This window comes from Mus pahari, chromosome 15, assembly GCF_900095145.1.
Source record: "Mus pahari chromosome 15, PAHARI_EIJ_v1.1, whole genome shotgun sequence".
Classification (NCBI taxonomy): Eukaryota; Metazoa; Chordata; class Mammalia; order Rodentia; family Muridae; genus Mus; species Mus pahari.
In genome coordinates this window covers 75,167,689-75,182,160 of record NC_034604.1, presented here as the reverse complement: position 1 = coordinate 75,182,160, position 14,472 = coordinate 75,167,689, and the positions used below count along the sequence as shown (strand labels likewise).

Here is a 14,472-nt window from a genome sequence, read left to right as displayed (position 1 = left end):
GTCACAGAGTGTTGCTGGGGGAGAAAGGCAAGACAGCTGGTAACCCAGCTCCATCCTCCTAGGACAGGTAAGGATGCTCTCCGATGCTTAGATGAATGCTAGTAGTAACTGATGGTCCCGCTCTCCTTAAGATGAATACATAATCAGTTTGTAAGGAAGCTCTCTGTGTTAAGTACAAGAGCAAAGCACTAGCAGGTACGCGATAAATAGTATCCGAGTGTCCCTGGAAGTGTGTTAAAAGACCTGGTGGTGGGGAGAAATGAGGTAGAGCTGGTTCCTAAACTCCCCCAGGTAAAGCGGCTCCTGCCTCATCATGGCGCATCCTTGCCTGCGGGACTGGACTGTGCAACCTGCATTGGTGCATCTTCAGGGCACAGAGCTTCCCCAGGAGCACCCTGTCCTACCCCTCTGTCTCTGGCCTTGTGTCTAGCAGTTGTGGTCACTCACCGCTGGAGGACGCTGGCGTTTTGGAAAGCAATGTAGTTACCCCGGACCTACATGCAAGGGCAGGTCTCTCTTTTGGACTGCTAGAAGCAGTGGCTCATAGTTGGTGTACCCCCGCCCCCCTTTTCAGCATAGCTGCCTTTCGACACAGTCAAATGACTCTTCACAAACACTTCACTCGTCAAGGCTTCTGTTTGTGTCACTCAGATGAGTACTGTCTGGTGGAAACATGGATCCCCGAGGTGAGCAGCATGCTTAGGGCATGCTGGTAAAGAAAACTCCTGCAGCCTGTGCTTGTGTCTTTCCTGCTTCTTCCCTCCCTAGCTTGTGACTGGACGAGGGAGGGAGCGCAGCAGAAAATGTCACAGAATACGGTAGCAGTACCAACCTTTGATTTTCGTGGGATTTATTTCTGCTCTTCCAGGGAGCGGGAAAGACCAAAGGTACCAATTGGCAGGAGGACTGTACAGCCTGTCGCCTCAGCCTGCACACACTGGAGCGCACCGAGCTTAGCCCCCAGCGCCAACAGTCGCTTTCGGGGACCAGAGTGGCAGCGGGGCAGCACGTAGAGCGGATCCCCATTCCCAGCAAGGTGGTGGGCTGCCACCTATCTGGTTGAGAATGCACACGGGGGTGGGGGCGGGATGCATTTGAATACTCACAGTCCCTCAGGTACGGCAGAATCTCTGCCGGCCACTGGGGATCCGTGAGAGACGTACGCCCTGCAGAGGACCCGGGATTAAGAGGGAGCCGCAGCGCCAGCGCCAGCGAGGCAGGGAGGTGGATCTTAGAGCGGGAAGCTCAGCGACCCTCTTCACCATTGAAGGTGTGCATCAGAGCTTGGCGGGAAGAAGAGGCTCAAAGCAACAGGTGCGACCTCAAGGCACTGAAAGCAAGGGGATGCAGCCCACAAGGGCCAAGGGATTATTGAACCCATAACCGCGCAGAAGATTCTCCGCCTGCGGATAGCTGCGGAGGAGTCCCGCCCGCCCTGCTTGCGGACTGCGAGCAGTGAGAGTCGCCTAGACCCGTACCTCTGTGTTCTGGAGCCTGCCGCCCCCGCACGGGAAAGGCTCAGCTCGGGACTTGCAGCACCGCCTCCTCTTTAGCCAGACCAGGCACGAGGATAGTGTGACCTGGCACGGCCCGGGTCGCTCTTCCAGGCTTTCTTGCCGGTTGCGGGAGGTACTAGCCGGAGACGCGCGCTCTCGCCGCTCTGTCCTGGGCCACTTGGTGACCTTAGGCTATCTCCAGAGCCGGTTTTCCCTGGCTGGCACAACTCCCCAGGGTGCTTCTGTCCATTGCACAGCGCCCCAAGGGGGTGTCCCAGTAAGTGATGGAACTGGCTACTGTGAACCTCAGTGATGGGAATGGGAGCAACCCAGAGCTTCCAGCCCCGGAGTTCAGGCCGCTCTTCGGCATTGGCGTGGAGAACTTCATCACGCTGGTGGTGTTTGGCCTGATTTTCGCGATGGGCGTGCTGGGCAACAGCCTGGTGATCACCGTGCTGGCGCGCAGCAAACCGGGCAAGCCGCGCAGCACCACCAACCTGTTCATCCTCAACCTGAGCATCGCAGACCTGGCCTACCTGCTCTTCTGCATCCCTTTTCAGGCCACCGTGTACGCACTGCCCACCTGGGTGCTGGGCGCCTTCATCTGCAAGTTTATACACTACTTCTTCACCGTGTCCATGCTCGTGAGCATCTTCACCCTGGCTGCGATGTCTGTGGATCGCTACGTGGCCATTGTGCACTCGCGGCGCTCCTCCTCCCTCAGGGTGTCCCGCAACGCGCTGCTGGGCGTGGGCTTCATCTGGGCGCTGTCCATCGCCATGGCCTCTCCGGTGGCCTACCACCAGCGCCTTTTCCATCGGGACAGCAACCAGACCTTCTGCTGGGAGCAGTGGCCCAACCAGCTCCACAAAAAGGCTTATGTGGTGTGCACTTTCGTCTTTGGCTACCTTCTTCCCTTACTGCTCATCTGCTTTTGCTATGCCAAGGTGAGTGAGAAGTGCTGGCCAGGCTCCTATGCAGCTCATAGTGACCCCTGGCCCTGACCCTGGAGCGTCCTGGCGCTTCCTGGAGCTTCATATCTCCGCGCCACTCCCCCACTCTCTATCCCTTTCCATTTCACTTTGTCTCGTTTTGCTTGCTCCGATATCATTTGTGGAGCAAAAAAAGTTAACTTAGAGTTTGAGAGATGGCAGGTAAGGGGTAGTAGGGGTGGGGTGGGGAGAGTGCCTGAAGTTTGCAGTTCTGGTTGAATAGAAAGAGTTTCTCTCTGCTCTTCTTCAGCACCTGATCACTTCAGGGTTCAGAGAGGCAGTTGTGTGTCTTGGATCACTTCTCAAAAGGTTAGAGCCCCCTTAGTTTCAGCAGCTTTTAAACAAAATCGGTGGGCTCCAAGAAAGGAATACAGCGGAAACAAAGGGGGCTGCACAGTCAGTGGTCCCTCTAGGAGCCAGCCATGGGCCATGGTGGATTCTAGTCACCCCTCTTAGCTCTCTGCTGAGACCTGCTAGTGTGGTGGTCCCTGGAGCCAAGCTCTTCCAACAAAGCGGCACATCAGCACCTGCACCTCAGTGGGCTTTCAGAGTCCAGACTCCATATGGCTCAGCACATCAGGTTCAGGGCTTCGGGTTTTAGTTTAGCATTCTAAAAACCAAGTGGGAAGCCCCTCTTTCCCCTAGAGACCCAGCTGAAGTCCCCGGGGAACCATGGGCAGAAGGACAAGTGCTAAGGATTCAGACAGTGAACAAGGACACACAGCTGGGGGAGCTGAGTGTTTATCCTGTCCTCCTGCATTGGGAAGGACTGGTGGCTCACACCTCCCAGGTATTACACAACACTGTGCATTTATGGTAACCAAACTCATAAACGTCTTAGGTGCTACTTGTCGATGGTTTATGAATCCCGACTGTATTGTTGGTGGTCACTTGTTGTGGTTCTTGGGGTAACCTCTGTCGTAATATCCCCTTCCAGGGTACTATCAGAACGAGTTGGAGTGGATGGAAAATCTCTACAATGTAAATTCTGAGGTTTTCATGTAACTTTATCCTTCCCTGACTCCCAATTTGTTTGTCTGTGCCAGCAAGACCACATACAACACTCCCCCCCCCAGTCTAGAAAAGCAACGGTTCCTTACATTTCACTCCTAAGGCACACATTTAAAGAAGACCATCACCCACCTTCGTCTGATACGATTGTGTCTCTTTTGAGTGGCAATATTACTTCAGTGAGTGCCACTGGCTCAAACCTGCAACGACAGCCTTGCTAGTTGGAAGTGGCTGATTTATTCATTTGGTCTCTGCAAGGCAAAGTCTGCTATGCCCCTGGAGCTATGGGGTGAGGGCTCCCATCCATGAATGTGCCCAGTGAACCTCCGGGTGGGAGCTGCTATCTCTATGTTATTAGTAATAAAAAGTACTTTCAGGGCGACGCAGTGACTGACCAGATGGTAGGGCTGGTAAGTGATGGAGGAAGAGTTTCAGGAGCTGACAGTCCATCCCTAGCCTGAGCTATAGAAGAGAAACAGAGCTAAGAAAAAACACATTTGGAATCATCTCCATGAATGTTTCAGCAAATTCAGTGTTCTTAGGTGCTTCATATTGCTCAACTGGGACCCAACTCAGTTGGCCTGACTAAACCCAGGTAACAGCAAGAAGTTGGCCACCGCCGATGCTCACGTCCTAGAGCAGAGTCTCCTCCATCCTGTTTTCCTCTGTGATCCATAGTATTGTAATCTGTGTTCTTTAGACAACTTCCTTCGGGAACTCAGCATCTCTAGTGATTTATGATTACTTTCCAGGTTTTGCACTTAGCAGACCTGTCAGAGACATAAGCTAGTTTTAATAAGTTTGCAAATAGTAACATCAATGCAAAAGATGTTTCCAGCTAGGAAGAACACTTGCTTAGGAGCTGTTATGCTCTCTAGCTAGTGTCGCATTGGGGAGAAATGACATGAATGTCGTTGCTGCTGTTACATATAGGGATTCACAAGCATGCTGGCCGTTGCCAGCGAGCTGGTCAGCCCTGACTCTGTCAGCAGGCGCCTGGCTCCAGCCCCTACCTTCCTCTTACAAGTTTTTCAGATTGCTGCTATTGAAAACTTCTCTGTATTTTCTGGAGGCAGGACAGAGCTACTCCAACATTGGTGTATCAGCCAGTTATCCACTTGCTTCCATAGCAAGCAAAGACTCATTTGGTTGTGAGACACTGACGTGGTTTCAGGCAGTGAGAAGTGTCTCAATAGGGCAAGAAGTTTGAAGACAGAAATTCATGCTGCAGATGGCTGCTAGGGTGGTTGCTTTGCTGCTCAGGTAGAGAAGGCTGGTAACTGAATCCCGAGGTTCCTCAATTAGGACGTGACTGACGGTGCTGATTAGAGCTGAGTGGAGCTGAGTGGAACAGACTTCGGCAGTAAGGCCAATTCAATTACGTTATTTCCATGTTGTGGTGTTAGAGGGAAACATCCAGGTGGCTGGAACACACATCTACTCCCCGAGCGCTTCTTCAGAAATCCAGTCCATTCCAAGCTCCTTGCTGTATATTCCAGGTTCTCCATCAGAATAGGAAAAAAGAGCCAGGACCAACCCTGCAAGGCAGGCACTGTGGAGAAAGTGCAGATTGTGAATTCCTATGTACAATAGCAATGGTTACACTCACATCATTTCTCCAACGTATGACAGAGGCAAGAGAGAGCAGAAGTGACTTTTCAATTTCCAAAGTGATCTTATCTCCTTGACAGTATGCTAAGTATAAAAGCTGCAGGATAGTAAAAAACACAAACAAACAAACAAGCAAACAAACAAACAAGCAAACAAACAAAAATCGCCAGCAATGTTGAATTCCTACGGGGGGTTGTCTAAAGACTGCACAGCATTTGAATTATACACGAAAGGAGCCCTGCTTGTGCTTTGCTCTAGAGCAGTGTCTTCTCAACCTTCCTAATGCTGTGACCCTTTAGCACAGTTCCTCATGTCATGGCGATCCCCACCACCCCCACAACCATAATATCATTTCTGTTGCTACTTCACCACTGTAATCTTGCTACTGTTAATGAATTGTAATATTTTGGGAGATAGAGGTTTGCAAAAGATGTCATAACCTGAAGGTTGAGAACCACTGTCCTAGAGATTTGAAATGAGAGGGGTTCATAGATAGCTCCAGGAACTGTCGCAGGACTGGGCAACCACACTGAACAACTGTCAGTTATATTCTCTTCCTTGTTCCGTTGGCTTTCTCCCCTGGATGGTGAACCTACACAGCCTGGACCTCTAGTTTTCAATATGTCTGGAGCTGTCTCTGTGTCCTATGTATGTAATAGGACCTGGTGATTTTAGGCATGTGGATTCTCTGACAGAAGCAAGGCCCCAAGAGCAGGAGATTGCTTGAGTAAGCGCCACCCCACTTCATGAGAGGCTCTTTCTCCAAGAAACTGGGAGCCTGGTTTATGTTCTCTGTGGCTCTATCCAGATCTGGGTGTGCTCTGTCTTCCAAGGATACTTCGGAACACAGTCAGCTGCTTGGATTCAGGGCTTTTTAAAATCTAAAATGCATTTCTCTTTTTGTTGTTTTATAAGCACTAGTGTTACCATACCTAAGCTCAGTGGTTGTCACTGAAGAAGAGGCAGTGTGTAAGTAAAACCTGAAGTTAACCTGTTTCATCTGGTTATGTTTTGCAGGTCCTTAATCATCTGCATAAAAAGCTGAAGAACATGTCAAAAAAGTCAGAAGCATCCAAGAAAAAGGTAACATTCACAGACAGATGCGGTTTCTGTCCATTTTTTGAGAGCTTAGTTGATTTTTGCTTTAAATTATTTTCACATCCAGGCACAGGTTGGAAAACCAGTTGACTGAGATGGACATTTTCATGAGCTGCCACAGCTAAGGGGGTTGGATAGAGCAGGAGTCACATCAAGAAGGTGGCAGGTAAACACCAGACAGGGTAGGGAGGCCAGGAAAGACAGACAGCCTTCCAGAGGAAAGGTTTAGATGAGGGAGAACTCAGAGAGGCTGTGATGTTAATTTGCATATTTAGCATTGAACTTCTTAGGGATGGTTCAACACTGTCAGTTTGCTTTTCACTGGGGAGAGCATTGGCGTGTCACCCTCTTCAGCCTCAAGGGCAGGCCACCTAGATCTTGGCTGTCCTTGGCCTGGAAATGACAGAAAGAAAAATCACTGGGATCCTATCCCTCTTTCTCATCTAGGGAATCCCACCTAACATTTTCTTCTGCGTAATAATACTAAAAGCTTCTAATTTCCTGGGTCCACTGCATTTTCATTCACTGAAGCAAACTGTTTTACACACCAGGATTAATTTATCTTTTACTGTAATGAAATCTATGTGATTTCTAGGTTTAGACAGTAGAATGAAATTATTAGACAATTTTATTAGAGGGAAGATAGCCAGACGTTTTAACCCGCACGCATTACTGAACGTATCTTTAAATGCCTTTTTTTCCTTTCTAAATACTTATTCTGATCAGTTATATATATTTTGTAAATAATCATTCAGATAATCGTATTTACTCTAAAGGTTTTGACTTGCGTACAGCCTGCTCTGCCTTCCCTGTTCATTCACATCAGTGTGGAGGAGACCCATACCCCTCACATCTTGGTATGCAACTCTAGCTGTCCTGGAACCTGTGATGCAGAACAGACTGACCTTGAACTTATACTGATCCTCCTGCTTCTGCCTCCTAAAGAGACCTGTTTACTCCTGGTAGCTCAAAATAACTTGCATTTGGGATACCATCGTTTATATATTTATACACACACAAGGATACACACACACAAACACACAGACACACCCACACATAGACACACACACACAGAAACATAGACACAGATACACACACACACACACACACACAAACAGACAGACACACACAGACACAGACACAGACACACACACACACACACACACACACACACACACACACACCAACTGCCTAAGAATAACTCCCTCAGCCTTCTGCCCCTGGCCCTCTCTTACATCCCAGCAGTCACTAGGTGGGCTTAGTTTTAGGTGCAGATCTCTCTTTATAACAACAGATGAAGTTTGAGGCCTGTGACTGGAGTCAACCCTGAATATTGTGTTCTTCTCCTCTGCTTCCAATGCTGCATTTTAATGCAGTGCTAACATTCTTTTAATCTATTATTATTATTATTTTTTAAGCAACACTTCTCTCCTCCAAGAAAATGAGTCCTTAAGGGCAATTAAGGACGTCGTGTAATTTCTCCTTGAACTGCTCTTCATAGGTACTGTGTGGGAACAAGCTGACCTCTGGTTTCTCAAAGGAACAGGCGTCCTTTGGGAGGTGGTATCAAGAGAAAAACAAAGAGCATAGAAGTTCAGTAGGAGGAATGTTGGAGAATAACATCCTTCCAGGAGCTGGGGAAATAGCTCAGTCAACAAAGGGAACGCATGCAAGAGAAACTGGGTTTGGTCTCCAGACTCTGAGTTTAAAAAAAAAAAAAAAGAAAGAAAGAAAGGAAGAAAGAAAGAAAAGAAAGAAAAGAAGAAAAACTGCATTTGGTGTGCACTTGTAATCCCAGAACTGGGGAGGCAGCGACAGGCATATCCCTGGGGCAGATCCCTGGGGAAGATCCCTGGGGCTTGCTGACCTGCATCCTAGCCTAGTCAGTAAGCTATAGGCCAATGAGAGACCCTGCCTAATCAAGAAGCAAGGTAGATTGCTCCCGAGGAGAGATATCTGACATTGCCTTCTGGATTCCACAAGCAGGAACTCACACATGCATACACAAGCACACACACACACACACACACACACACACACACACATCAGCAATAACACACGGATACATATACAAACACAGACACACAAACAACACATACAGACACACACACACAGACACACACTGGGAACAAGGAGGCTTATTAGGATTCAACAGTGAAGAAGATGCCTACCAATTATGCTAAATATTTACTATTGATCCTAAAGACTTAAGTCAGGTGGTAAGATCCTCTGACCTTAGCTGCTTGGGAGGCTGAGACAGGAGGATGCCAAGTTTAGAGTTCAAGGCAAACCTGAATCACTTAGCAAGACTCAAATTATCTAAAAATAAAAAAGTAAATGGCAAAGGTCTGGGATATTCTCTCCTGGTAGAGCCTGCCCCTGATATGCAAGAGGCCCGTGGTTGAATCCCGAGGACCGAAAAACAACACAGAGATTTTACTCTGATTGAGAGAGTCAAACTACTCTTCGAAAAAACAAAACAAAACAAAACAAAACAACAACAACAAAAACACAGAACACACACACACACAATCCAACAAGAGCAACAGAAACAAAACTTTTGATGACCCTCACTTTTTTGTCTTTGACGAGATGTTGGTGAGAGACTCAAAGGCTCCCGGAAAGAACAGTGTGTTTGAGGGAAAGATGCAAGACCGCGTAAGAGAGGCTGAGGGAAGCCTCTGCTTTATTTTATAATGGAGACTATAGCGGTCGTTTTGTAAGCCAGTACATATGTAAAATGAATATATATTTATATAAACTAACCTTTCATTCATTCCCACTATACAAGAAAGTTAGAGCATTTGAAAAGGGTTTTTTTTTTTTTTTCTCTTCCCTCCTCAGACTAGCCCTTCACAGCTGCTGAACAGATGTCTGATCCCCTCTGATAGATTTAATTGCCTTTTTTGTTTGCATGAAGCAAATAAACATGATGGTAGGGTGTGTGTGTGTGTGTGTGTGTGTGTGTCTAAGAGAGACATAGGAAAGAGATTCGGGGGACGGGGAGGGAACGAGAGAAGCAGAGGAGGGAGAAAAAGACAGAAGGAAGAGCCACCTGGCAGAGCGAGGCACAGACCACAGTATCCAATCACAGAAGATCAGCTGGGGACCCTTCCCCTCCCCCCCCCCCCCCCCGCAGATCTCAGCGCAGGGCGTGGTCATTGGGACACGCGTGCTCTGTGCTTACTATTGAGGGGTGATATGGGACTCTGATGGAGACTGAGGGTCAATGGCTGTGTTACATATCCTTTTTCTTACTGTAACCAGTTATCCACCAAAAGAAGTAACTCAAAGGAGGAAGGGTTATTTGGGTTAGAGTTCAAGACGGTAGAGTTCAACCTGGTGGGGAAAGGCAAGGTGGCAGAAACATGAGGTGACTGTTCACATGGTGTCTTCAGTCAGAAATCAGAGTGGATCAGGAAGTGCGGGTGGGCTGAGAAAGCTCAGGTCTGCCCTGGTGGCTGACTTCTTCCAGTTAGGCCCTACCTCACACCCGGTCCTCAGCAGGGCATACAGGGTGCAGACCTGTGAGCCGTGGTTCCAGGACCTTGCACACTCAAACTGCAGCAGTGGATTGACGGGAAGGAAATAGGTTCCAACGGAGAAATGAATGGTTGCGGATGTTGGTTGTTGGCTCATTCTGATGTCGTTTATCTCCAGGTCCTCTCAGTGGCCAAGCAGTTTTCTGTCCTTCTGCTGTATCCACTCGCTAATGTGACAGGAGCAAAATATCCTGTAGGGTGTGGCTTATTAAACAGCAGGAATGTATTTCCTGTATTCTGGAGTTCCAGGATCAAGTGCTGGTAGACTTTCAGCCCCAGCCCTCTGTCTGCATTTGCAGACGATGGATGGAGGATGGATGGAGTGGGGGGTAGGGCTCTTATACAGGGGTATTGGTTCCACTCCGGAGTACCCTTTCTTCATAGCCTCATCTTCTCCTAATGACTCTACCTCCTGATACCACCATCTTGGCAATCATATTTCAACCTATGAGGGATACACACATTCACATCAGCAGATGAGATTTCTGTGCAAGGCTCTTTGTGATGGGCACATTGTGTAGCTATTCCCATATGGAGGAAAATGTAGGAAGAAGGTAGGATGTCTTTCCATAAATAAATTAAAGCCCAATTACCTATTAAGGACTTTGCCTAAGCACTGACAGGCAGAGAGATGCTTCTGGCTTGAGGCTGGTTGACTGAAAACCAGAACATTACATAATGCTGGGAAGGTGGTAGGATAGCACAGTGGGTGGGTGCTTTTGGGAGGGAGCCTGGTCAAAGGCCCACTGATGTTGTACAAACATCTGTGTGCTTTCAACAGATGCATTTTGGTTATTATAGCCTGCTCCCTGATGTGTCCAGTGAGTGTTCTGGCTGTTCTTCACACAGCTTGCTTGGGGCTTCTCACAGTCTCCCCTGTGCTCTCTCTTTCCTTCCCTGCCGAGTTTTGTTAGGCACATTGAATGAGGCTCTTTGAAGAAAAGACAGATGTCTCTGATCACTTGAAGAGAACAACTCAGAAACCAGGGGAGACTGATAGTTTTTAGACAGGTTCGGGGTTAGGAGGAAAGAGGAGGCACACTAGGAAGAGCCAGAGCTCTCTTGTGTTTACAGCGTCTCTGTCGCAAGTAGGATGCTGTGCTCCAAACGGACGAATGACGTCAGCTACTGTGTGTGCCCAGTATCACACCATCTCTGGCAAAGACAAATGGCTTTGTAAGAAACGGGGACGTGGTGTTTGAAATGAAAATTAAGCACTTCTTTCCATGCAGAGCAGTCTCTCTGTTTCGTCCTGGCACTTTCCACGCAGGGGAGTCTGGAGCATTCTGATATTTCAGAGGGATATAGCAGAGGCAGCTTTTCCTGCTTTGTCTGTGGGTAGAAATGCTACTGCCAGGAGAGCTATCAGTATTAAGTGAAACCTCTTTAATTGCGTTCACTTAAGGTGCACGAGATAACCCCACTTTTATTGTGGCTTTTATGCGGTTCTTCAGGGACTCACTAAATCTCCTGAGCATTGTACAGAGTCAGCTTCCAGGGTAACTATCCAGTAACTATTATCCACTGAATGGGCCATGGCCCATTCAGTGATGGCCCAGAATGCTCTCGGGTAATGATGGGCACGCTGAGTTACCACAATCCTGGGACTGAGATGAGAACACATGTGTTATTCTGAGCAGATCTTTAACTTTGAGCCGATGAACTCCAGATATATTGCTTTCTGAATTCTATACCAGAGGGGCAATGATCAGTCAAGGGAGGAGAGTTTCTAATTAGGGCAGAATTTCTCCTGATAAATTTTGTTCTTCTCAGATCCACCAGCATTTTCTGAAAGAGCAAGAAGGAAAAAAACAAAAACAAAACAAAACAAAAAAAACCCACTCTTGCGGGATATCTGGCTTTTCATACTACTGAGGCTGGGACTAAGGCCCAGGGCTTGTGTGAAGGACACAGACATACCGTGCTGGAGAGAATAGCTTCTCTGAGATTCCCCGCTGGACCAGTGGGGTGCTTAGCAGCATTCTATTAAGCTCTTAGGAGCAGCCACAGATAGACATTAGCTCATAGGAGCATGCACCCAGTATTTGCTTCTAATACTTGTTGACCATGAAAAAGAACCTGGCTCAGATGCGTGTTCCTGAGAAAAGCAGGGGGATTGTAAACATTTAAAGGCTTGTTTGGGTAAGTCACAAACAGAGGAGGGTGTGTTCTCCTGTATTTCGAACACAATCATTTATAGATTGTTTGATTGAATGGCCTGAGAATGGCAGTTCTCACACACTAATGGGCAAATGGATTGATAGCAAACACTTCCGTAATATGTGTGAGCTAATTGCATTTGCTCTGTGGCCCAGGCAGTAAGTGGACTTAACAGGTAAGCTTTCACTTTGTAACACCTGCCTGTGGGTTTTTAATAGTGGAGCTGGTTAGTGCTCACATGGTCCAGGTACAATCTGAGAATCATTTTGTTGGTTAATCTGCATGAAGGAGGAGGAAATCAGGTCTTGAGGAGGTTTTTACCATCTTCCAAAGATGGTGAGCAGCTCCACTGCCTGGCCAATAATTGTGCAAGATCTAGAATGCCTCTTGGTAGTGAGTTTAGCTTTCTTCTCCCATCCCCCCCCCCGTCTTGTGGTGTTTACTGTTCTTGAACTGAAATCCAGCACCCCTCCTCGCTCTCTCTGCCTTCTGTGTCAGAAGTCTGGCCATTCACCACCTGCTGGTTTTCAACCTCCTCAGTGATAAACTTCTACTGTAGTCTTAGCTTGCAGTCAGGATTCAGTCTTGGAGATGTCGGTTATGCCGTGCAATATTTCAGACTTTCCATTCTAGAACGGTGGCTCTCAACTTGAAGGTCACCAGTCCTTTGGGCAAACCTCAGTCTTTAAAAATGTTTACGTGATGATTCACAACAGTAGCAAAATTACAGTTATAGAGTAGCCACAAAGATAATTTTATAGTTGGGGGGGTGGTCACTTCAACATAAGGAGACACACAGAGCATTAGGGAGTCTGAGAACCGCTATTCTAGAACTGTAGGACTTGCTTTCATGAGAAGCAGTAGAGAAAGACTCCTGCCATGTAGCACAGACCTGTCAGCCGTGTCCTTTAGAAATGTCTTCTGAGGTTTGTTTGCCTTCTAGGTTGGTGGCTGGTAGGGAGGCCTTGCCCACGCACACAGACCATACTCGGTTGGTCTTTGTGTCCTTGTTTTGAGATCATGAGCCAAGGACACTTTCTTTCTGTTGTTTGCGTAGTGAGAATCATTAAGAAACATAGAGACCTACTTCGTGTGTCTGAGTGCTTTTGACTTAAGACAAGTTAAGCTAGCCATAGGCCTTGGTGGTCTCCATGATGCTCTGGGAATGGCTGTGACAATGTTAGATCCCCAGAGTCTCCACCTTGCCTTCAGTCGTGAGACACCAACATCTCCCACTTGTGTGCACCCGGGTTTGCCTGAGCTCCGGACTCCTGATGGGACTTGGTGTGCATCCCGGAAGAGGCTTGCTGTGTTGGTTTGGTTTTCTTGAGTTGGGGGGGGGTCTTGTGTAAAGGTCACACTGGTCCAGAGCTCTGGCTCCTCCTGCCTCATCTCTTGGCTGCTGGCAGAGTTCTAGCTTAGGCAACAGTCCTTAGTCTTGATCTGTTTCTAATCTCACACTTACCACAGTCCGCATATCCTTTACACATGCCTAGGAATCAGGACTGTGTTAGGTCCCTGCTGGGTCTTGAGATGAGGAACACAAGTGTTGTGTGAGATCAAATTTAACACTTTTGTGTGATCTCATGAAAGTACCTATGAGGGCTGGAGAGATGGCTTAGTGGTTAAGAGCACAGACTGTTCTTCCGAAGGTCGTGAGTTCAGATCCCAGCAACCACACGGTGGCTCCCAACCACCGTAATGCCCTCTTCTGGTGTGTCTGAAGACTGTTACAGTGAACTGACATAACAAGTAATTTTTTTTCTTTTAAGAAAGTACCTATGAATGCTGTTGGGGTGTATTTTAGAGCGCTGTATTTTTCTGATATAACTGGTGTATTCCTGCAGCTCCTGTCCCCTCTCCAACCCACTTCCATTACTCTCTCTTCCAGACTGCACAGACCGTCCTGGTGGTCGTTGTGGTATTTGGCATATCCTGGTTGCCCCATCACGTCGTCCACCTCTGGGCTGAGTTTGGAGCATTCCCGCTGACACCAGCTTCCTTCTTCTTCAGAATCACCGCCCATTGCCTGGCATACAGCAACTCCTCAGTGAACCCCATCATATACGCCTTTCTCTCAGAAAACTTCCGGAAGGCGTACAAGCAAGTGTTCAAGTGTCATGTTTGTGATGAATCTCCACGCAGTGATACTAAAGAAAACAAGAGCCGGATAGATACCCCGCCATCCACCAACTGCACTCACGTGTGAAGGTTTGCGGGAGCCTCCTGACCTCCGGCTCCCATGTGTGTTAGAGAGAGGAGGACAGCGAATTACCAAGTAACATTGCAGCTGGTTCTCCTCACAGCAGTTCTTATCAATCCGACTACATTCCACAGTGGTAAAAGTACTTTGATTGTTTAGGGAACTCGTGGGTCTACTGAAGATCATTTTCCAATTTCATTTTACTCTATAATTGTATTTATGAAACAAAAGAAACTTCTGTATAGTTTCTGTCTCTCAAGGAATGAAAGTCCTACAGCACTCTACAAATATGTTTTGATTTCCATGGTATAAAGCAAGTTCTGTAAAGTAGTGAAGAATATTTGAAATCCACATTTTAA

At 47.6% G+C, this 14,472-nt stretch overlaps 1 protein-coding gene across 1 annotated transcript; it reads left to right on the top strand.

Moving 5' to 3' along the window:
• Positions 1–1,779: 1,779 nt before the first annotated feature.
• On the top strand, positions 1,780–14,119 carry Galr1 (galanin receptor 1). The gene is made up of 3 exons (XM_021215051.1): positions 1,780–2,443; positions 6,128–6,193; positions 13,802–14,119. Exons 1-3 carry the CDS (start codon positions 1,781–1,783, stop codon positions 14,117–14,119), a joined length of 1,047 nt encoding a protein of 348 aa, XP_021070710.1. The 5' UTR covers position 1,780.
• Positions 14,120–14,472: the final 353 nt, after the last annotated feature.

Excerpts from the sequence above, each read along its gene's own strand:
- Galr1 (XM_021215051.1), top strand. The coding sequence starts at position 1,781 with ATGGAACTGGCTACTGTGAACCTCAGTGATGGGAATGGGAGCAACCCA. Across the intron at positions 2,444-6,127 it reads TCTGCTTTTGCTATGCCAAG|GTCCTTAATCATCTGCATAA; the intron begins GTGAGTGAGAAG and ends TATGTTTTGCAG. Across the intron at positions 6,194-13,801 it reads CAGAAGCATCCAAGAAAAAG|ACTGCACAGACCGTCCTGGT; the intron begins GTAACATTCACA and ends TCTCTCTTCCAG.